A 23,576-nucleotide genomic window follows, 5' to 3' on the forward strand; every position below is an offset into this window, starting at 1 on the left:
TGCTTTAAAATGTGGAATTAAGGGAAATGGTTTGGTCTCCATCTTCAACACAAAGGTTAGAAACATCCAGCAGCAGGTGATCAACATCAGAGACATTAAAGGATTTTTTCTCTAAACGGTTTTTCTTTCCCATGTTTGTTCAGCTGCAGCTTAGAACGTCTACATTAGATCAATTACTGTTTCATTTATTATGTGTTATTAAGGCTTCATACTGTAGTGTACGTATTACAGATGTTATTTCTCTGTAGAAGTCTAGATGTGTCTCCTTTAGAGGTCCAGATGTTTAACCATTCAAGATGTTGTCCCTGAACTCTGCAGGAGTGTTTTTAGTTGGATGGGCTGTAAGGGCACCTTTAAAACCTGTTGGACTAAAACACACTGGCCAGACTTCCTGGTCCCCGGTATCAGACGGGTTGTTTGACTGCAGCCACCACAGACCAGCAGCAGCAGCAGCAGCAGCTCCATGCGTCCTCTCATCTGTCCACCGGCGTGTCAAAGTCCATATCGCTGAGTAAGAAAATGTCTGTGTGGCGTCGAAGACTCAGGGGGACCTGAAGGAGACGATAAAGACATGTTATCAAAGAAAACGTCATAAATAAACCCTACACTAAAGTAAGTGGAAAAATGATTTATTGTATGATTTGAGTTTTTAATATTTGATCTCTTAAAAGTCGTCTGCATCCGTGTTTTGATTTATCTTCATTTAATGACATAATTTATTAAAGTAGGACCGCAGCAGTTAAATGCACTAAATCGTCTCAATGCTGCAACCTGGAAAACATGCGATAAATAAATAACTTAATCAGTAAATCAAAAGGTGATTTTTGTGTAAGTTGCCAAATATTATGATTGTTTTTGATTGCCAGATTAATCAAAAATGCTCACCTTGGAGAAATATTATTTTCCAAACTCATAGTTCTTCATTTATAAATGGAACTTCCTGAAAAATTGAAGTATTTATTGTAAACATGATATATTTTTAGAAGGTTTAGCTCTTACACAGAAGAAATGAACAGATTAATATTAGAAAAAGTTTAAAATCAAATCAAATCATCTGTATTCACTTTTTAACAATGGAGTTGTTTCAATAACCTTTTCTGTTGACAGAAAACTAAATACTGGATTTGGCTCAACACTAAGAAAAATATTTGAAACAATTAAACCTACAACATTTAAATAAATAGGAATTTAGAAAAAAGTAAAATTTGACTTAGACATGCAACTTTTAGGTATAGTAATATTTTGTGTTTTGAGCTTCCAGCTGACACGTGATCAGCAGTAACATGATTTGTTTTTTTAAAGATGAATAAACTACTGAGTGGCTTTCAAAGAAGACACAAACATGGAGCTGCAGGACAGCGCGACGCTACAGTGTTATCAAAACGTTCCCATCATTTCCAGAATGAATCCATTATGACAGTTTTATGGTTGTGGATCAGCACTCACATCCGCGGGTATTTCATACATCATACTTTAGCACTCGAGATATTTTTATTCTGTCTAGACCTGCAAGCTTCTGTTGGTTAAAACCAACCTTATTCTGTCATATATATATATATATATATATCTATATATATCTATATATCTATATATATATATCTATATATATCTATATATATATATATATATATATATATAGATATATATAGATATATATATATATATATCTATATATATCTATATATATATAGATATATATATATAGATATATATAGATATATATATATGTATATCTATATATATCTATATATCTATATATATATATCTATATATATCTATATATCTATATATATATATCTATATATATCTATATATATATATATATATATATATCTATATATATATATATATATATATATATATATATATACATATATATATAATATATATAATCAGTTTTTATATTCTGCTTCTAAAGCAACTTTACAGTCTACAATAACCGGAAAGTAAATAAACTCGTGTTTCAATATTTCTGCTGAAATCTCGAGCTGATCCAGAGCCCTCACACACTCAAACAGAAGACTCCAACAAATTTCTATAAATTTACTATTAACTTTTATTTTTTTGGTGCATTTTCAAAAGCAAAACAAACAGTTTTTATTCAGTTTCAAACAGCAGAAATGAAAGGACAACATGACATCACCACCATGAGCTCAGTCAACAACACATGTGCCTTTCTCAGTTTCTAGACGTGAGGTTGGATGAAAATATTTCATCATTTTGTTTTTATGAACAAACTCCTTTTGAGAACAAAACTCCCAAGAAAAACTGAACTGCTTTGATTTCCAGCACGTTTATTTCTGACACCACACACACTACTTGGATATCGCTCATGCTTTAAAACACTTAACTCTGCAGCTGCGTGCCCGGTTTGGTGTTAGACCACCTACAGGAAGTAATGAGAAGGAAGCTGCATCATAATCGGAATACTGCTGAATATGAGCATCATCGCCACCTCCTGAACTAAAGCCTAAACATCATTCAGCTTCTGCTGAACTACCGAATGATTTAGTCACATTTGGACAGACTGAAGTTTACCGTTTGACCTGCAAAATGGTCAGGAGGTAAAACAGCAGCTTTACACTGGAAACAAAACAAACCATACAGACATATTTCAATAGAAAATAACAAAAATCACCTACGTTCAGTAAAAGCGGTGGACAACAGGCTCCTTCATGGTAAATAAATCAGAACAAAGTCAACAAACGTCATTATTTCTCTACTTTTATAAATAGCGGAGTTCATCTGTCTGGACGGTACTTTTCTCAGAAGCTCAACAAAATGACTACTTGAGATGATGGAATGATGATGGAACAAACATGTTTAAGCAAATGTAGAATTCACAGTAACACAACAGAAGCCTTTGTTTAGGCAGAAATAACCATCCTCACCCAATACCCATCTGATACGGTATTATGCAAAAAAGTTAAACCACTATGTCTTTATGAAAGGTTTTGACAATTAGATCTTCCTGTCTTTAAACAGTTTTCTTTGCACCGTGACTTTTTCCACTCGTTTTCTGTCCAACATAATAGATAAGGGAAGAGGACGAGTGGAGGACAAAGTCCAGAAAGATGCATCATCCTTCAGTTGATCGTCTACTGAAAGTCAAGATTTTGGTTAATATCTGGTTGTTGGTGCTAAAATGTTATTTTATGTGCCAAACTGTGTTTCCTTTGATGGTTTTTTCCCCCCCAAAAGAATCAAACAATACAATTGGAACACAGTCTGGAAAGTTTATAGGGAAGAGTGAAATGAATAACTAAAACAAAGCTAGACATCCTATCAAGGGCTACATTAAAATTAGTAAAAAGGCAGGATGCAAAGAAAACCAGTAGACGGTCTTCAGAAAGTTGAAGAAAATCTTGATCAGGATTAGTTTTTAAATATTATAATAAAATCTGGGCTTTTGGAAAGAAAATCGACCAATAAAGGGTGGTTTTACAGTACTGTAGACATAAGATTATGGTCAGTAGACAAATACTTTTCCTACAAAATACTACGATAAATGTTTAAACCTTGTACAAGATTAGAAAACAAACCCCGTGCTCTCGATGCTAAATAATGTTTTATAGAAGATAAAACACAATACATATGGTACAAACAGAGGCCACTGCCATGTTTCTAAACAAACAAGCATCTATGACCTCTCCAAGCACTGAGGCACTGGATACGCTCTGTAGCTCCGAGGTGAGAATACTTCTATACTACAGTCAAATCTGATCAGAGTTGTGCAAAAGAGACAAAACAAAGTGACAAATTACCGTATTTTCCAGACTATAAGCTGCTACTTTTCCCCACGCTTTGAACCATGCGGCTTATAATGAGGTGCGGCTTTAGTCAACCAGAAAGGATGGATGCTGGAAAGTCTAATGAAGGAATGTTAAAGGAGTGCTACGGAAAGCGCCCGGGAGGATTTTTTTCACAGTAAAACGGTGCTGCTCGTTTTCCCAGCTTCACCCCAGGATGATGACAGCAACATGGACAGCGACACTGACATCGCCACAGAAAAGGTATGTGACGAAGCTCTTCTGAGGCTGTTCAGCTCCGACACTGAAGAAGAGGACTTCAGTGGTTTCAGGACGATGAATAAACTAATCAATAACTTTTCTGTTTTGTTTGATACTGATCAGTTCAGTTACGTTCAGTTAAACTACATTTCCAGTTCAGTAGATATCTGCGGCTTTTAGCCCGGTGTGGCTTATATTAAGGTGCACTCTATAGTCCGGAAATTACGGTAAGCATCTGAAGATGCTTCACATCGAAACTCACTCCTTCAACTTGGTTCACATTTTAAACAGGAATGAGATTCTAATACAAACAACCTGAACATAGATGCTGGGATACAATGAAGGCTGGATATCATTTGGTGCTTTTTAGAGAAAAACCTTCATGATATTTAAAAGTTCAGTCAAAACAGAGCAGAGATCATTAGCGGAGAAGGAAACGCCAACATCATTTATAAATAAAGGTGAAATACTGTAACCACATCTTGTGATGCATCTAGCCATTATTGAAGCAAATGTATCATATTTATTGGACTTATTTTCAAAGATCCTGAAACACACATTGTTGTTTCACACAGTTTGGTGAAGCAAAGGTTGGGAAACGGGTTTACAACTTTTTCAATCAGGCAGATCATAAGGCGTGCAGACGTGGACAAAATTGATGATACCCTTGGTCAATGAAAGAAAAACCCACAATGGTCACAAAACTAACTTGAATCTGACAAAAGTAATAATAATTAAAATTTCTATGAAATGTATCCAATGAAAGTTGGACTTTGCTTTTTAACCGTGCTTCAATGGAAGTATTAAAATAAATAAATAAATAAATAAAATAACTCGTGGAACAGGCCTGGACAAAAATTATGGTACCCCTAGAAAACACTGAAAATAAGACCAAAGAAATATGTTAATTAAAGGTGTGTCCACTAATTAGCCTCACAGGTGTCTACAATCTTGTAATCATTCAGTTGGCCTAAATATAGGGTGCCAGGTAGTCACTGTGTTGTTTGGTGAGTACCACACTAAACATGGACCAGAGGAAGCGAAGGAAAGAGTTGTCTTAGGAGATTGGAAATAAAATTATAAACAAACACATTAAAGGTAAAGGCTACAAGGCCATCTCCAAGCAGCTAGATGTTCCCATATTATTTAGAAACTTAAGATCCATGGAACTGCAGCCAACCTCCCTGGACGTGGCCACAGGAGGAAAAATGATGACAAATCAAAGACACAGATAATCCGAACGGTAACAAAAGAAGGAAAACTTCTGAAGAGATTGAAGGTGAACTTCAAGCTCAAGGAACATCAGTGTCAGATCGCACCATCCATTGTTGTTTGTCCTGTGTGGACTACATGGGAGATGACCAAGGAGGACACAGTTGTTAAGAACAAATCATAAAAAAAGCCAGACTGGAATATGCCAAACTACATGCTGACAAGTTACAAAGCTTCTGGAAGAATGTGCTTTGGACAGATGATACAAAAATGGAAGTTTTTGCCAAGGCATATCAGCTTTGTGTTCACAAATAGAAAATTAAGCATATCAAGAAATTAACACTGACCCTACTGTGAAACATGGAGGAGGCTCTATTATGGTCTGAGGCTGCTTTGTTGCATCTTGAACCTGTGCAGGGGACGATGAAATCTCAAGACTATCAAGGGATTCTAGAGAGAAATGGGTTGGCCAGTGTCAGAAAGCTTGGTCTTAGTCACAGGTTATGGGTCTTGCAACATGACAATGACCCAAAACACACAGCCATTCTTGGGTGTTTCTAGCTAAGAGGAAAACACTGGACTATTCTAAAGTGGCCTTCTATGAGTCGGGACCTCAATCCTATTGAGCATCTTTGGAAGGAGCTGAAACATGCCATCTGAAAAAGACACTCTTCAAACCTGAGACCGCTGGAGCAGTTTGCTCATGAGTGGGCCAAAATACTTGCTGAAAGTTGCCAAAGTCTCATTGATAGTTACAGGAACCATTTGATTGTGGTGATTGTCTCAAAAGGTTGTGCAACAAAATATTATATAATTATTGTCCAGGCCTGTTCCATTAGTTTATTTTTAAAATAATTCTGTCGAAGCACGTTTGAAAAACAATGTCCCAAGCTCCAATTCCCCAAGGTGACAGTAGAGACATCCTTCCAGCCAGACCTGGTCATATGATCAGAGCCAAGAAAGACTGGAATGCTGATGGCGGTACTCAGTCCCTTGGCATCAAAGCTGCCAATGAAGGGATGCATTCCAAGCAAACAGACCTGGCAGAAGACTACAGGGAGGGCCATCTGGGATGCCATCACGTACACTGCTGAATTAGGAGGCAGGGTCTACATTAGGTCCTCAACTGTTCTCCTGCTCATGGGATGCACAGGAACAGGGCCATGAAAAAATTGGTAGTGGAGGCAAAGTAGGCTAAGGAAGGATATGAGTTGGGAACCAAATATCACCTATGGCACCAGCATGGGGTAGCAGGGGGTGATCCCTGCCACTGCTCAGCCACCAGGAGATGTACTGGGTTAAAGCAGCAAAACATCTATGAAGGGTGTTCCCAAGCTTGTGACCCGCTAAAGGAGCCCATTTGTTCAAAAGGTACTGGCAGAAGTGAGTCAAGCAGCAACATGTATCTCCAAGAGCAATGGTGTCTCACCCCAACGAGCACTAATAAAGATGGAAAAATGACTATTTGTAGCCTTCCTGACACCATGGTGATCATAAGTTAGAGGCTGCTTTCTGCGTTTACATCAGCAGCGCAAATGTCCAGTCTTAGTTTGTTTTATTTGCTTCAGACAACTATGAAGTCAGAGCAGCTTGTGTTTAAGAACCGCCCAGAACAATGAAGCAATCTATTTCAAGTCATGTTCGGATTTAAGTCATAGGCATATTCTCAGGTCTCCTCAGACGGACGTTCACAGGAGGTTGAGGTTTTGCCATTTTGGCCCCAATACTAAGACACTCATCACCAAAGAGAGTCAAAAAAGATCTGTAGCTCTAGAATTTTAAAATCTGCCTGAAAACCCACTTTTACTGTTTAGCATTTCCCTATTGTGCACATGGTTATCCTGTTGTTGCCTTTTGGCTGATGCCTTTTTTAAAACGTAATTTTATTGTGTTTTTATTTTGTAATTTGACTTTATATTTTATCTTATTTAAACTGGTAGGTACTATATTATATCGCGATTGGATGATTGTAATTTACTGCTGCTGTGTTCAGCACTATGGTCATTCTTGGTGGTTGTGTAAAACATTGGCTCCCCACACACATCTTTTCATTTTTTTTAATCATCAAACATTTACTGAAATGGGAAAAATGATCTAGATAAGAGTCAGAAATTTCGATTACGATAAATTTTCGACTTATTACTCAGTCCTGTTGTGAAGTTACCAATATTATACAGTACAGACCAAAAGTTTGGCCACACCTTCTCATTCAATTCAATACATTGGTAGATTCTCACTGAAGGCATCAAAACTACGAATGAACACATGTGGAGTTATGTACTTAACCAAAAAATAACTGAAAACATGTTTTATATTCCATTTTCTTCTAAATAGCCACCCTTTGCTCTGATTACTGCTTTGCACACCCTTAGCATTCTCTCGATATTGCGGACTCTTGCGGAGTCAAGTTCCTATGCTCTGGGTCGCTGGAGCGCTGGCAATAAAGCTTTTTCTGATTCGGATTCTGATAAGGCACACCTGTGTAATGGAAACCATTTCAGCTGACTACCTCTTGAAGCTCATCAAGAGAATACCAAAAGTGAGGTGTGTCCAAACTTTTGGCCTGTACTGTATTTGTAACAATTGCATAACACACCCAATATCAAAACTAAGAGAAAGTTGGAACCACTTTATCTGACCGTTACTTTAAACTTGATTTACATTAACCTTGATTTGGCCAATTTTGAATCTTTTGCATCAATATGAGATCAATATGCCCTTATTTAATTTGAAATCACCCCTCATGTGCACTTGTCCAGGGCTGAGTTGGCACGCACATGTGATGTGGACCCAAGTTGTTGAAGGTGTAGCAGTAGTAGTGCTTCTGGTTCTCTGCTTCACATGTACTGTTCTTGACCTGCACTATCCAAATATTGGATTTCTGTTTTTTTATACAATATCTGAAGTCCTGCAGCACTAAATTAAACCAAAGCCATCGTTTGCCATTTTTGATTGGCCCCAGACGTTGACTTGTCAAACACAATGCGTTTAATTTTTCATTAAAAGTGGGCAGGCGTGCTATACTAACAAGTATATGAAGTATGCAAGCATATATGAAGCAAAGTGAGTAATATTCACCTTTGCCATGGGTAAAAACATACATGTCTTGCATGGTCTTAGAAAAAATAGGATATAGTTTGTGGATCCATGAATATTGCCTTTTAGTATTATTTGCCGCTTTATGTTTAGTAAGAAAATCTAAAGTTGCAAAAAGTGGCAATTTCTGTGCTTAAATTTACACTTTGTTTCATAAAAAGACCTTTGAAAAGAAAATTACAGGTTGAAAACAGATTGAATCCTTAGGCTACAGTGAGATAAGAACATTGAGGAAGTCGTCATTAGATCAGGTGTGTTTACACCTAAACAACACAATCAGTGATGCAACAGTAGTTTTAAAAAGTCAATTAAATGATTGAATGTGTGCAAATAAACTACTTTTTGATGCAAATATATTTCTGCATTGCTGTCTGTTGAGTTTTTTTCTTAATAGTTTATTGGGTTTTCCTTAACCACAGCAGCAGTATTGGACCTCTGGAATAAGGTTTAATTGCTGAAAGGTTTAGTGAGAGAACAACTGAGCTTGCAGCTGTTGAGATAAAAGCCACGGTTCAGATTGTTCTAGTTTTTTATGACTGACTCATCACTGACGACGACTCGAACTTGTGCCTCTCAGTCAAAGGTCGACTGCTTTGATTTAGCTGATGTTAGCGTAAGTAACAGCAAACCTGCCTTCAGGTATTAAAAAAACAACTCATTTATGAGTGAATACTGCAGATGATTTCATGACTTTAAATAAAAACACTGATTTCTTCTTCTTTTAATAAACTGGCTGAAGCAGCGATGTACTTAATGTGCTGGTGTACTTTGGAGAACCTAAAAAGCAACAAATCTGATATCCAGTCTTACAAAAAATACACATAAGACACCAAATGCACTTTCAAAATGATCCTAAAAAGTCCTGGTTGAGTACAAGTGTCTCCCAGAGAACAGAGACATGCTGGTGGTTACTGTGGTGTTCAGCTCTAGGAATCATACTCAGACTGGTCCTCTATGAACACAGCAGGTGGATTGCTTACCCTGCTGCCACAGTCCAGGCTGGAAACCCCCAAGGCAACCAGACAGTGCCACGACTGCAGAACAAAAGGAGAGGGGAAGACATCAAACTTCATGAGCACTTCTGAATGCATTTTAGAGAGAACAGTAATGCAGTATCGTATACTCTAAACACACAGTTCCATTTTTAAAGCAACTCTAAACTGATTAAAACAAATAAAAATAAATATATATAATAAATTTATGTTTGAGGAGAGATCAAATGTTATGTCACCCAGGTCACCTGCCATCCCATGTTTGTGATTTCTGTTTTATTTAAATGATGAGTAAATTACCTTTTCTTTCTCTCAGGTTTGTTAGCTGTCGTTATGTTTTCATGGGATTGAATTTACTCCATCACACACGTACAGTTCAAGATCTACAGGTATTAGTTCATCTTTTTGTGATTGTTAGAAAGTAGCTAGAGAATCGACAGTAACCCAAAAACATGAAGTCTGAGTAAAAACGGCTTCAACTCACCAGGTAGGCCACAAAGCACAGGTATCCCACAGAGAGGAGAGCAGCGAAAACGTAGAGCAGCACGCTGTTTAGAGCAGTCACATAAACTACCACAAAGTACATGTTGATGGCACAAACCACCAGGATGACGATGCCTCCTGAGATCTTCCAAATCCTTGAACAAACACACACACACATACACACACACGCTTGTAAAACATAACGTTACTTTTAAAATTAAGTCTGAAAACACTCATATATACTAAAAAACAGAAAATACACACTCAGGGTTACAAGTTAAACCATGTTTTAGTTTGACAGTAGTTTATTTTTGTTGGTTTAAAACTAACGTTTCAGGTTTGTTTTGAATATTGAACTAAATTATCTGAGAAAGACAAACAGTCTGGTGTTTAAACAGATAAACTGACTTCAGCGTTGTTTCGCTTCCTCTCCATTATGCTGATCTACTGTCTAAACATGTTTGACAAAAACAGTCAGGTTTTATATTTAGACAATAACACAAGAGTGTGAGAAAATGTTCTTGTGTCTCAGTCTTAATTTTACAGATTTCTCCCAGTGGAAAATGAGCTGTGGCTTAAAAATGAGCAACTATTGTCTTGTGCTCAAAGAGGAGAAACTAAATCAGAATCAAAACTTGTATATTTTACTTACATTCCGTTAGAAAAGTCGCCCATTATGGACGTCAGACTGGTGAAGGTTAGAATTGGGATCAAAGCAAATGGAAGCTGTAGGACGAGAGGAGGAACGAAGGTAAATATTTTACGTTCCATTGTGACGAGCTTTGACTGAGAGGGTTTGCTCTGACCTGCATGCTTTGGAGCACATTGAGGAAGTCGTTCATCCCAGTCAGATGCTCAACATCCTGGAAAATTGCGACCAGCAGCGTGGGTGTGATGGCGATGGAGCGGGTCAGCAGCACTCGAGCAAAACGAGACCACTTCAGGTTCAGGAAACCCTTAAAAGGAGTCGAAAATAGATGTAGAAATTTATTCATGAACATCGGTTTAGCTTCTCAGAAGAAGAAAAAGCAATTTTGATATATTTTTTTACCTCCATCACAAACTGTCCAGAGTAGGTTCCTGTCATGGTGGAGCTCTGACCCGCTGCCAGAATCCCAATGGCCCAGATGTAGAGAGCTGCAGGACCAAAGAAGCAGCCCAACACCACTCCCTGATCGGACAGGAAAAATAATAATTTTCAACCATTACCAAAAGTCAAACAGAAGCCAAAAAAAAAATCCCTTCTGATCTTTTGATCTGTAAGCTTTCATTAGTATCCATGCTATTAAAGCAGAAGCAGGATTTGGTGGGACACTTGGAAAACAGCTGATTGTGTTTTTCACCCAATAGCTCACAACGCTAATTATCTACTAGCCTCTTTTAATAATCACAGTTTTCAGAGTTCATGCATCTGTTACGGAAATAACTGTAGGATTAAAACTTGCAAAAACAAGCCAATTATAAGTGTTAGCTAAGTGTTTTCAGTGTAACTCTAGTTACTAGTTTGTGCACGCCCATAAAAGACCATGTAATGATGTCAGCATGAGAGTTGTACAACGGTTTTGACCCTTGGACTGAGCTGAGAGCCAAAATGTTTTCCTTTACCTTTCCCCAGAAGCAAACTCAAGATAAATTCCCAAGCAGAAGTTTTATCAAAAATGTGAGGAAAATGTTTTGTTTTCACAGTTTCTGTTGTTCTCCTACTTAGCCATGGTTTAATAAGCATGAATGTGAGTCGGTAATAACTGAAGTACGACTCCTAAAACACATCTAACAAACACTGTTGACCCAGTCAGGAGTGTGTGTTCTCCATGGATAAAGTAAACATGTCTCAAATGTGTAGAAGTGTGTATGAGCATACCCCTTTGTAGATGTCCACCTCCAGGGTGCCGTTGTTTAGAGGGAAGAGGTCGGTGTGAGGGCTGCCAGTAGCGTTGCACATAGCATTCTGCAAAGCATACTCAGAATCAGCTCAACCTCCACTCCATTACACCAAGAACTATCATTCTGCTCAGCTGCACAGGCTCCACAGACTCACCACATCAATGTTGGTTTTATTATAAAAGGCCTGAGCAAACACGGCCACTACGAAGACGTTGATGAGGAAGGAGACGAAGAGCGCGATGGATGACTCGATGAAGAAATATTTATTGGCTTCCTTAACTTCCTTCTTGTCTTTGCGATCCACCTCACGAGACTAAAAGAAAAATAGCAGCGAAACCACTTGAACTGCATCTCTGATTCCATACATAACTACAAAAATCTGAGATCGAGGCATTTTTCAGCCAAGTTTAGGAATTCAGTTGTTACATAAATGTTTCTGACCTTGACCAGAGCCGAGTGCAGGTAGATGTTGTGGGGCATGATGACAGCGCCCACGATTCCCACGGCCTGTTCCAGCTGCACTGGCCCACAGCCGGCGCAGTACGGCACAAACATCCCCTTCAGAACCTCTCCTTGGTCTGGTTTCACCAGCACGTACTGAAGTGGACAGAAATAAATGTTAAAAGTCACAAATCACTAAAACTTTGTGTTTTAAATGTGAAGGAACCTCACCTCATAACCAAAACTAACAGCCATTACAGTGATGAGAAAGCCAAAGAAAGCTTCAAGTTTCCTCAGACCTAAAGAGATTTAAACGTGTGTAGATACTGACAGACACATTCAGAAAGAGGTTTGCATCTTTGTCAGGATCATTACAAACCATATTTGTCTAAGAAGAGGAACACAAATGTGTCTGTGATGGTGATGAGAACTCCGGCCCACAGCGGGATCCTAGAGATGAAGACAAATACAGTTAATTTTCTTTAAATATTTTATTTGTTTTTGCAGAATTCACAGCTCAAGTACCTGCCCACAGAGAGGAGATTAAAAGCGATGGCACAGCCGATGACCTCCTGCATGTCCGAACCAATAATCGCCAGTTCGACCATCAACCACAGGATGATCCGAGGAATCTGAAAAAGAAAAAAATAACAGTCTAGTTTTAGAAATGTAATAAACAATATGTCAGGAAAGTACGGAAGAGGATTAGGGCCACTGAAAAGAAAAAAAGAAGAGAAGGAATTATTTTCTCAGAATTCTAACTTTAATAATTCTGAGAAAAAAAACATCAGAATTCAGAGGAAAAAAGTCTGAATTCTGAGAAAAAAAAATCTGAATTCTGAGAAAAAATAGTCTGAATTCTTTGGGGAAAAAAGTCTGAATTCTTTGGGGAAAAAAGTCTGAATTCTTTGGGGAAAAAAGTCTGAATTCAGAGAAAAAAGTCTGAATTCAGAGAAAAAAGTCTGAATTCTGAGAAAAAAAAGGTCAGAATTCTGAGAAAAAAATGGCAGAATTCTGAGAAAAAAAATGTCAGAATTCTGAGAAAAATGTCAAAATTCTGAGAAAAAAACATCTGAATTCTGAGAAAAATGTCAGAATTCTGAGATTAAGGTCAGAATTCTGAGAAACAAGTCAGAATAATAAGAAAAAAAGTCAGAATTCTGAAAAAAAGGTCAGACTTTTTTTTCCTTTCAGTGGCCCTAATGCTCTTCCGTAGTAAAGAGCAGAATTTGTTTAAAAGAAAACAAATACCAGTTTATATAAAAAAAATGCATGATTAGATTGAGGGAATTTAGGTGAGCAATCAGAAAAGGGAGGATGCTCACAGTGGGATACTGGCGATTGCAGACTTCAGCCAGGTGCATTCCAGTGACGACTCCGAGGCGCGCAGCTAACCTCTGTAACAACAACCCGATGATGGTGGACACAAGAAGGATCCACAGCAGCTGCAAAGAAGACCAAATCAGCACATGTGGTTACATCCCACAAGCTGGCCATCACCCTTTAATAATAATTTACCAGAATGATATTTTTCATATACATTCTGGACTTTGAGATGCTATAAAACTATCTAGTAAATACCAACAGAACTATATGAACCCACCAGAGCCATAAACAGTCAGGCACAAAATGCAGACATGTACAAAAAAATCTGTCTGTGAAATGTAACAAATATAAATCAAGAGAAATATTGAACAGACACTGAATTTAGTGGATGTCAGAAAAAACAAGCTAAAACCATCTTTACTCATTACCTTAAAACCAGCTTTAGCTCCAGACTGCAGATCTGATTCAATGTTCCCTGGATCCAAATAAGCAATACTCATCAAGAACCCCGGTCCAGTGAAGGCCCAGAGTTTACGGAAACTGAATACCTGGGTAAAGAAGTGCAGCTCTTTTTATTTCCAAACATATTTTACTTGTGCCCATGATTATGTCAAGTTTTGGTCTATATTACAGAAAACATCAGCTGTTTGGTGGTACCTGGTTGGGACTTTCTGGAATGTGCACCTTCTCCTCAAAGTACGTGGAGAAAGGTTCTTCTTGGACCACGGGTGAGGAAGGAGGAGAGATGGAGCTGTAATGGTTCGTGTGGACTCCATTCTCCTGCTGGGGGTCCTCTGAGGAAAACAGAAAGGGAAAGCGTTGGCTCTTGAGCTAGTGATGAGGGAGAAGGAAGATTATCAAGAAACAATAATCTGCTTGTAGAACTAAAATGATCTTTTACAGTTTCAATTTGACATCATTTTCCACATATTTCAGATTATTGCTGAGATTTCGGGAAGTGGACAGAAACACTAGTAGAAAAAGATAATCGTGCAACTTTTTGAGACATTTTATTTAAGCCATCCTAAATGCATTGATGTTTTGATGTGAGGAGAAAAGACTGAACGCAAAAGCAACAATGAACAAGCAATTTAGAATAAACCCTAAAATTAAACGTTCCAACTTAATTCAGCAGGATCCTTTAATTAGCCACATCCCGACTCCACTAAAATATGTTATGAGCACAATAAAAACAGGATTCGAATAAAACCAGGAAAAAGCTTTTCCTGGTCTTATAATTACTGTTTAACACAACAAAAGTAGGACGGTAAATGCTACTCACTACGTTTGGACCTTTCCATCTTTTCACCCATAAGCTCCCTCTCACTGCAGGTCCTAAAGTCCACCGTTGCCTAAGACTGACTGCTTTTACGTGACACAGCCTCTGACTTTTTTTCCTTTTTTGATGGCTGATGTGGGGGGAGGAGGTGCCTTAAATGTCACAAAGACATCTGGCACTGTGTTGGAAAAAATGACCCTCAGATAAGGAGAAGTAAAGCCAATCAGCACAGCAAACGTGCGCAGGAGAATGTCAATAAGACAACACCTCTCCTTCACTCACTCAGAATACCTAAACAGTTTTCTGTAAAAACACCAATGCACTTTTACCACGATCAGAGAATCACAACCCAGGGTGAAACGTGTGGATATGAGATGAGCGACAGCATGCACTGCAGGCTGACAAAGAAGAAATTTCAAAACCTTTGCAAGACACTAGGTGGGTTTGACGGAAGGAAACATAGTGTGATGTTTCTGTTATTATAAGAAGCTACCTTCCAGGAAGTCTCTGTGTTGCTCGGCCGTCATCAGGTTGCAGGGTTCCCTGGGAAACTGAGGGATGAATTTCGACCTCCCCTGTGAAGTTTAACAAAAGCTTTAGTATAGTGTTTGTTGGGACAGCTCATCCACACAGACACTCCGATCAGAGAGTGATGAACCGTTAACTTGGCTTTAATGATTAAACACACTCCAAATCCTCACAGTTTGTTTCTTCTTTAACAAGCTTGTCTCTGTCCGGTATCTGAAATAAATGTAACCGAATATTAATCAAAAGGGTGACCACCTTATTAAGTACGTATTAATTTCAACTTGAACTTAAAGGTGATGTTCCCTGAGAAATGTATCGTTCATGTTCTTTTAGATATTTGATCAGTCATGCTGAGTTTCACATGCAGGCTGAACGTGAAAATAGTCTTCAACCCCCATTTCCTGCATTAGCCACCAATAGGAAATAGACAGAAAAACTCGGGTCAAAAAAAGCCACTTGGTGAAAATCAAACCGGTTTGATTTTTTTTGCCTCACAGGGGGAAGAAACTCACTCTATGTTAGCTGCCTGTTGAGGTGAAATATTCTAGTGGCCAATCAAAGCGTATTCTACGTGCACATGATTCCAAGATGGCAGCCCCCTGTCTGCATGTCAGAAAAATAAACAAAACAGAGAGAGTTGAAAATGGAGGAAATGCTTCTACTTATTTTGTTGATGAGGCGCTGCCGCCACCATCATCAATGTGAAATTGGGTGAATTGGATCAAGGGTGCAAAAGGGGCGTGATCAACTTCTGCACTTGAGAATCGGGACTCCCACACATTGATCCACCCTGGCTGGAAATGCGCAATTGAAGGGCGCAAGTGTGGAAGTGCGATTATTGGGATTGGGCCTGAGTTTAGGTGAAGCCTACAGCAGATGGACCCAAATAAAAAATTTCACGTATCGGCAGCGAGCCTGGTATCCCAACAGCTGGAAACCTTGTTCAATTGTTGCAAAGACAACCGCCACACACTAGATGTCGCTTTGGTGTTCATGTTCCACATTCAACCTTTAATAAGCAATTAAAAAGTAATATCTAATATTAGCATAAAAATCTGCTTAATTTACTAAACTGTAATTAATGATCATTAAAGGCTCATTAAATTCACTTTCATCTCAAATGTGAACATGTATGAATGTAAAAGATTAATAGCTGATGCTTTCAGCTCAATTCATATGTCGTTCCCCCTTAGCTGTCCAACAAAGAGCCTGTTGTAAATGTTGCATACAGTTTATAACATTATAACAAGCAGCCACAGTAAGGGAACAAATGATATATATTATATGCAGATGAAACAGTGCTAATTTTAGGCCAACATTTGTAACGTTTCTTCAGGCAAACCCCCCCCCCCCCCCCCCCCCCCCACACACACACACACACACAGAGGTCAAAAGAACATGACTGTGCATCTTTTTGTTCTCATTTCCTCCTTTAAAAATATGTTTTGCAAATTACTCCAATGACTAAGCAGATCAAAAATGAGTCAAAAGGCTCCAGGAAAACAAGAATTTTCACAAGCTACCCTCTGGTCTGCTAAAGACACATGAGTTTCATTTCCTCTAAAAAACAGCTTTTCGTCCCAAACCACATGAAACAAATACTTTCTATAGATCATGTACTTCCTACCTAATCTCTAGGGTTGGGCATCGTTTGATTTTGAACAATTCCGATTCCAATTCCTCGTTTCGATTCCGGTTCCTATAGATTCCCGATTCCGATTCTTTGAAGACATGACATACTTTACATGAGCTAGCTAACCACAGGTCCTACTTGATGAAATAATCTTAACTTCAACATGAATTCTAATTCTATGAACAATAACATCACCTTCATTTAGACAGAAACATGATTTGGAGGAAAAAAAGGAAAAAGACTTGCAGCACAACCAGTGTGTTTGTTTCTGACCACAACCAAAGTCTGGAAGAAGCCTCTGGGATGAGAGGCTAAATGTCTCCCACATATCCAGAAACGTGCAGCTGTTTTCAGCTAAAACTCTCAGGATGATCATGTCCAGGATGACTGAGAACTACACCTCCATGCTGCAGCAGCATTCAGTCAGAACAGGAAGTGAAACTTAAATGTAGCTGCTGTCAGTAACAATCTAACAGATTTTAAACATTAAAACTCTCAACAGAACTAGTTCAAAAAGGAAATTAAAATGTTCACAACTTTGTGTGTGATTTATTATTATTATTATTATTATTTAATGTGGCAGAAGCTGGTGTGGTCCACCACAGAGAAGCTTCTCTAGCATGATGACTTTAATTATTCTACAGGTTATTGTTCAGCCTTCTGACGCTCACGTGTCTGACTGCTGATGCTCTGTGTGTTTTTATTTCTGCAGTAAGACAAACTCACCTCACACCGTCCAGAGTTTGTTCTTTAAAGCTTCTATGAAATCCACCGTGTTGACGTATTTAACAAGTTTCCTCTAAGCTGCAGGAATTAAAGTTTACATACGGAGTAAAAGTTCGGCAGACACGTTTGTTTATATCCGGTGTTGGTACAGGATCTGCTCGGGTGCAAGATCTTTTTTTTTTTTTAACAATCTTTGACACATTTGCAGCAGACAAGACATAACATATTGACAAAACAACATCGATGTACAGGGTGTGAAACATTGACAAACAGAGAGAGTCGACGGACCCCGAGCCGATCTTGCACCGACACCGGGTGGGGTGGGGGGGGCTCGGTGCTGCACACAGACGGCTGGTGTGATCAGCTCTGAAAAGCGTTGATCACAATTTGCAGATCACATTTATTTTTCATGGAGATCGGCCGCGGATTCCTCTTCCACCGGCATTCTGGAAATCGAAAAAAAAAAAAAAAAAACGTTGAGCGATTCCGGGAAAAATGAACAGTTTAACCGGTTCCAATCGATGCTCAATGCCCAACCCTACTAATCACTGATATTATGATACCCAAAAATCGCAGCAAAATAAATCAGCTTTATTTTATAACTCTGACTTATCAGACTGCAACCCCAGCACATGACTGTGGGATCATGAGGCAAAGGACGAGCTGAGGCAACTTTTCCAGCACTCAAGGTTTCCAGCAAACAAACACCTCCTCAAGCTGAACAAGTGCTTGGAATAATGATCCACACTTAGAGACGCATTAGTCCTTTACATGTTTCTCTTTTTAAAAATGACTGGAAACATTTAAAATCACTGATTAATTACAAAAATGAGAAGAAAAGCAGGAACAAATCGCTTATTTGAGGGAATGCATTGTGCTCTCTGCACCAATGAGAATATTTTTCTTTTAGGAAAACTAAACATTATTTTTGAGGTTTCCTCAAATAATTTCTACTCTTCAAAAAGAAGGAAAACTTTTCTATTTATAAAACAAGAATTCTGGCACATTTTTGTACTTTTCTATAAATATATTAATCATGATGATGTTGGAAGTAAAAATCAAAAGAAGAAATAAAACAGAGAGCAAGCCATCATTTTGTCAAATACTGCCACAAAACTGGGCCACAGAACCCTTAAATCCTCTCCGACTTACACCAAATACTTGTCATATGCTTTCATGTGATCACAGTCAGCAGACAGTGTTGCTAAAGACACTGGGTGGAAAAATGAATATTAAAAATCAAATTTGTTCTGCCAACAATGTCCTATTATTGTGCACCATTAGTGTTGCTTTTAAGTTAAACAACAACCCTAAACTAAAAACTCCACACACCAAAACTATGACTTCTGAAGTGACTCCAACTTGGAACAGGTAAAATACCACCGAAGGACCCCCTAAAGACTCCCACACTTCACTCTAAACATTAAAGTTATCTGATTATTCAGTTCAACATAATAATTTGTCTAATCTCACCTTGGAAGGCCTTAAAGGGCATTTGCTTGATTTGTTTAACAAATAAATCAATCCAGCCGATAAAGCCTTCGGGTTAGGCTTCGTTCATTCTACGGATGCTCCAATTTACTCACATGATCGGGAATCGGACCAGATCGAGCGATTTTCAAAAGACCGAAAACCGGTGGAAAAGACTGAATCAAAAAACTTTTATAAAACAACATGCAAGACCTCATAATTCATCCTGAGATGAACAACGTCATAACAATGGCTTAGTTTTGTTTGGAGAAGTTCCACTACATCAGTATTCATTGTTGCAAAGACGACATCAACATCGCACAGTTTAAGGCAGCAGGGGAATTCAGACACCATAATATTGAGTGGTTGGCTAGCAGGCTAATGCAGAGCTAACAGGAGAGTGAAAATGGCTGCCGGTTGGATGCAATTTAAACTGGGCAGTAAAGGCAGTGCAATAGACACTAGTGATGTGTGTATATTGGGTATTTCATTTGGTAGAAAAGGCTGAGCTACATTCAACTCTACAAATCTGATAGGACACTTTAAAAACAAACTCCTTTCTCTTTCAGTTTTCCCTTCAGGTGTCGCCACAGTGAATCACCTGTATGCATTTAGTTTTAGTCTGCCCTTTTAAAACAAACACTCAAAATATTGTTCAATACATCAAGGTGACAGTAACAACTCGGACAAAACACGCCGACACTGAAAGATACGTTAAAAAAGAAGGAGAAATTGCCTACAAACAATAAAAAGATCACAGCAATGATAGGTTGTGGTTGCAAACGTTGAGTTTTGCAGTCTCCTGGAGCCGTGGTATGAGCTGCTTTCTTGTCACTAAACACGCAGCTTTCAGGTGACTTGAAGAAGAGAGTGAACCTGCAAACGTGTGGTACCTGCCCTGTCTTGGAAATGCACATCACTCATTACAGCCATATTGTTAATATTTATGTTTATTTATTTGGCAGACACTTTTATCCAAAGCGACGTACAATTTATAACCTATAGGGCATGTTGTGATCTGTGGGGGAAACCGGAGTACCCGGAGGAAACCCACGCATGCATGGGGAGAACACGCAACTCCACGCAGAAAGGCCACAGCCGAGTTTCGAACCTGCAACCTTCTTGCTGCGAGGCAACAGTGCTAACCACTGCACCACCATGTATATTTAACTCTGAGTGATGAGGCAGCTTTTAAATATATTCGTAAATATTAACACATTTATTATCAATGTACTTCCTGTAAGAGTGATGCTTTTTTGGTAAAAAAAAAGTTAGGAAATTACATAAATATAAAAACAAAGACTCCTCCTTGAACCGTCACCTTATCGTGGTGGAGTTTGAGTGCCCTAATGATCCTAGGAGCTATGTTGTCTGGGGCACTTTGTGCCCCTGGTAGGGTCTCCCATGACAAATTGGTCTTGGGTGAAGGGTGAGACAAAGAACGGTTCACACGATCTTTCATGGAAGTAAATTCAAAGAGTCGGAGAACCCGGCCCGGAGGGTTACCGGGGTCCCACCCTGGAGCCAGGCCTGGTGTTGGGGCCCGTGATCGAGCGCCTAGTGGCCGGGCTTTCGCCCATGGGGCCCGGCCGGGCCCAGCCCAAACCGGATACATGGGCTCATCCAACTGTGGGCCCACCACCTGCAGGAGGAACATGAAGGGTCCGGTGCAATGTGGATCGGGTGGCAGACCAAGGCGGGAGCCTTGGCGGTCCGATCCCCGGACAAGAAAACTGGTTTTTGGGACATGGAACATCACCTCGCTGGCGGGGAAGGAGCAGGAGCTTGTGGCAGAGGTTGAGCGGTACCGGCTAGATATAGTCGGACTCACCTCGACACATAACATTGGCTCTGGAACCCAAGTCCTTGAGAGGGGTTGGACACTCTCCTTTGCTGGAGTTGCTACGGGTGAGAGGGAGAGGGCTGGGGTTGGCTTTTTGTTAGCCCCAAGACTCTCTGCCTGTGTGTTGGGGTTTACCACGGGGGACGAGAGGGTAGCTTCCCTGTGCCTTTGGATTGGGGAACGGGTCCTGACTGTTGTTTGTGCTTATGGGCCAAATATCAGTTCAGAGTACCCACCCTTTTTGGAGTCCCTGGGACGAGTGCTAGATAGTGCTCCATCAGGGGACTCCATTGTCCTGCTGGGGGACTTCAATGCTCACGTGGGCAATGACAGCTTGACCTGGAGGGGTGTGATTGGGAGGAACGGCCCGCCTGATCTGAACTCAAGTGGTGTTTCGTTATTGGACTTCTGTGCAAACCGCAGTTTGGCCATGACGAACACCATGTTTGAACATAAGGATGCCCATCGGTACACTTGGTAACAGGGCAGCCTAGGTCGCAGGTTGATGATAGATTTTGTAGTCATTTCATCTGATCTGCGGCCGTATGTTTTGGACACCCGAGTGAAGAGAGGAGCGGAGCTGTCAACTAATCACCACCTGGTGGCGAGTTGGATCAGATGGCAGGGGAAGATGCCGCGTAGACCTGGCAGACCCAAACGCATAGTGAGGGTCTGCTGGGAACGCCTGGCAGAAGAACCTGTCAAGACGGTCTTCAACTCCCACCTCCGGCAGAGCTTTGACCGCGTCCCGAGAGCAGTGGGGGACATTGACTCCGCGTGGGCCTTGTTCCACTCTGCGATTGTTGAGGCGGCTGTTGCTAGCTGTGGTCGCAAGGTGGCCGGCGCCAGTCGTGGAGGCAACCCCCGTACCCGCTGGTGGACACCAGAGGTTTGGGGAGTCGTCAGGCTGAAGAAGGAGGCCTACAGGGTGTGGCTGGTCTGTGGGTCTCAGGAGGCAGCAGACAGGCACCAGAAAGCCAAGCGGGGTGCAGCAGTGGCAGTTGCCGAGGCAAAATCTCGGGTGTGGGAAGAGTTCGGTGAGGCCATGGAGAAAGACTATCGATTGGCTCCAAAGAGGTTCTGGCAAACTGTCCGGTGCCTCAGGAGAGGAAGGCAGCAACTCGCTCACACTGTTTACAGTGGGGATGGGGAGCTGCTGACGTCAACTGGGGCTATAGTGGAAGGAATACTTTGAGGAGCTCCTCAATCCCACCTATGCGCATTCCGAGGAGGAACCAGAGCCGGGAGACCTGGGGATGGACTGTCCAATCTCGGGGGCAGAAGTTGCTGAGGTAGTCAAACAACTACACAGCGGCGGAGCCACGGGGGCGGATGAGGTTTGTCCTGGGTATCTCAAGGCTATGGATGTTGTAGAGCTATCATGGTTGACACATCTCTGCAACATTGCGTGGTCATTGGGGGCAGTTCCTGTGGAGTGGCAGACCGGGGTGGTGGTCCCCATCTTTAAGAAGGGTGACCTGAGGGTGTGTTCCAACTATAGGGGGATCACACTCCTCAGCCTCCCTGGAAAGGTCTACTCCAAGGTACTGGAGAAGAGGGTCCGATCGATAGTTGAATCTCAGATTGAGGAGGAGCAATGTGGTTTGAGGAGGAGCAATGTGGTTTTCGTCCTGGCCGTGGAACTGTGGACCAGCTCTATTATTATTATTATTATTACAGAAACCGTCCCTTCTTCAAAAAATATTCTCAACTTGGCCATATTGAGTGCTGCAGCATAAATCACAATTACTAGAACCACCAGGCTCTAAAATGGTTTTATTTTGTCTAACCATTGTTGTTATCATTACTGAGTCTGACTTGCTGGTATGTGCTGTTCTTTTCCACGTGTGACTTGGATAAAAGTCCTGCATCGTGTAACATTTCCTGCGTGTCAGAAGTGATCTAGTCAAAATTATACTTAGTTTATGTTATGAAAACTAAAATACAGGGAGAAGCTTACTACTAGCTGAAGATTAACCGGCATTGGGTTGAATATATTTAAAAATGTGTTTTGTTGTATCTTTAGATAAATACTAATAAAAGAAAACCACTAAAGCCAATAACAGTGAGGAAAAGAAAATGAGATTGGGTAAAAAAAAATGCTATAAAGAACTTATACTAATTTCATTCTACTTTCATTAAAGTTGTAAATAGGATCATCGGAGGAAACTCTTAAGCAGCCGTCCCATTTAAGGATGACACCACTGTGCCGTCAGTAAAATCAGCTTATGTCATTAAAATGATTCACTCTGACTTTACCTAATGTTGTAAACGTGGATTTATTAGATCTTAGCTAAAATGCGAGTGGCCTATTAGGCCATCTTGGTCACGCATTCACAAAACTTCCTCAAAAGACTTGCTGCACATTAATGAAGCAATCTGCAATAAACAGCTTTTACTATCAGCTTATCTATGCCAACTCCCCAACTGACTGTTCGCATGTAATGTCCCACACCTCAAATTTGGACTCAGATTTTTAAATGTAATGAGGGAAAAAATACTTGACTGGCCTGATCCGTTTGTGGTAGAAAACATCAAAAACAGCCGACTTAAATTGTTTTGCCCAAATTTAGCATAAACAACACAGATTGTTTAGCGAGTTTGAGCAGGAAAACAGATTTTTAAATAAGGTTTCTGTAAGAAGATTCCACTC

At 40.0% G+C, this 23,576-nt stretch overlaps 1 protein-coding gene across 7 annotated transcripts in view; it reads right to left on the reverse strand.

Annotated features, from left to right (window-relative positions):
* Positions 1 to 281: 281 nt before the first annotated feature.
* slc11a2 (solute carrier family 11 member 2) overlaps positions 282 to 23,576 on the reverse strand; it is a 26,319-nt gene continuing 3,024 nt past the window's right edge. For 2 of the 7 annotated variants that reach the window (XM_015959731.3, XM_015959733.3), the window contains exons 2-17: positions 15,217 to 15,298; positions 14,102 to 14,238; positions 13,873 to 13,992; positions 13,444 to 13,563; positions 12,644 to 12,750; positions 12,498 to 12,568; positions 12,350 to 12,417; positions 12,119 to 12,274; positions 11,832 to 11,990; positions 11,655 to 11,741; positions 10,845 to 10,964; positions 10,600 to 10,749; positions 10,446 to 10,519; positions 9,795 to 9,948; positions 9,299 to 9,352; positions 282 to 551 (exon numbers count right to left, since the gene is read on the reverse strand). In XM_015959731.3, the coding sequence (XP_015815217.1) occupies positions 474 to 551; positions 9,299 to 9,352; positions 9,795 to 9,948; positions 10,446 to 10,519; positions 10,600 to 10,749; positions 10,845 to 10,964; positions 11,655 to 11,741; positions 11,832 to 11,990; positions 12,119 to 12,274; positions 12,350 to 12,417; positions 12,498 to 12,568; positions 12,644 to 12,750; positions 13,444 to 13,563; positions 13,873 to 13,992; positions 14,102 to 14,238; positions 15,217 to 15,298 (1,737 nt within the window). In that variant the 3' untranslated portion in view covers positions 282 to 473. Of the gene's footprint in view, positions 552 to 885; positions 941 to 9,298; positions 9,353 to 9,794; positions 9,949 to 10,445; positions 10,520 to 10,599; positions 10,750 to 10,844; positions 10,965 to 11,654; positions 11,742 to 11,831; positions 11,991 to 12,118; positions 12,275 to 12,349; positions 12,418 to 12,497; positions 12,569 to 12,643; positions 12,751 to 13,443; positions 13,564 to 13,872; positions 13,993 to 14,101; positions 14,239 to 14,726; positions 14,861 to 15,216; positions 15,299 to 15,424; positions 15,444 to 17,610; positions 17,712 to 17,898; positions 17,967 to 23,576 lie in introns of those variants that run through there. The other 5 variants (XM_070549256.1, XM_054749442.2, XM_070549257.1 and 2 more) reach the window with 5 other exon arrangements.

Source organism: Nothobranchius furzeri, chromosome 3, assembly GCF_043380555.1.
Source record: "Nothobranchius furzeri strain GRZ-AD chromosome 3, NfurGRZ-RIMD1, whole genome shotgun sequence".
Lineage (NCBI taxonomy): Eukaryota > Metazoa > Chordata > Actinopteri > Cyprinodontiformes > Nothobranchiidae > Nothobranchius > Nothobranchius furzeri.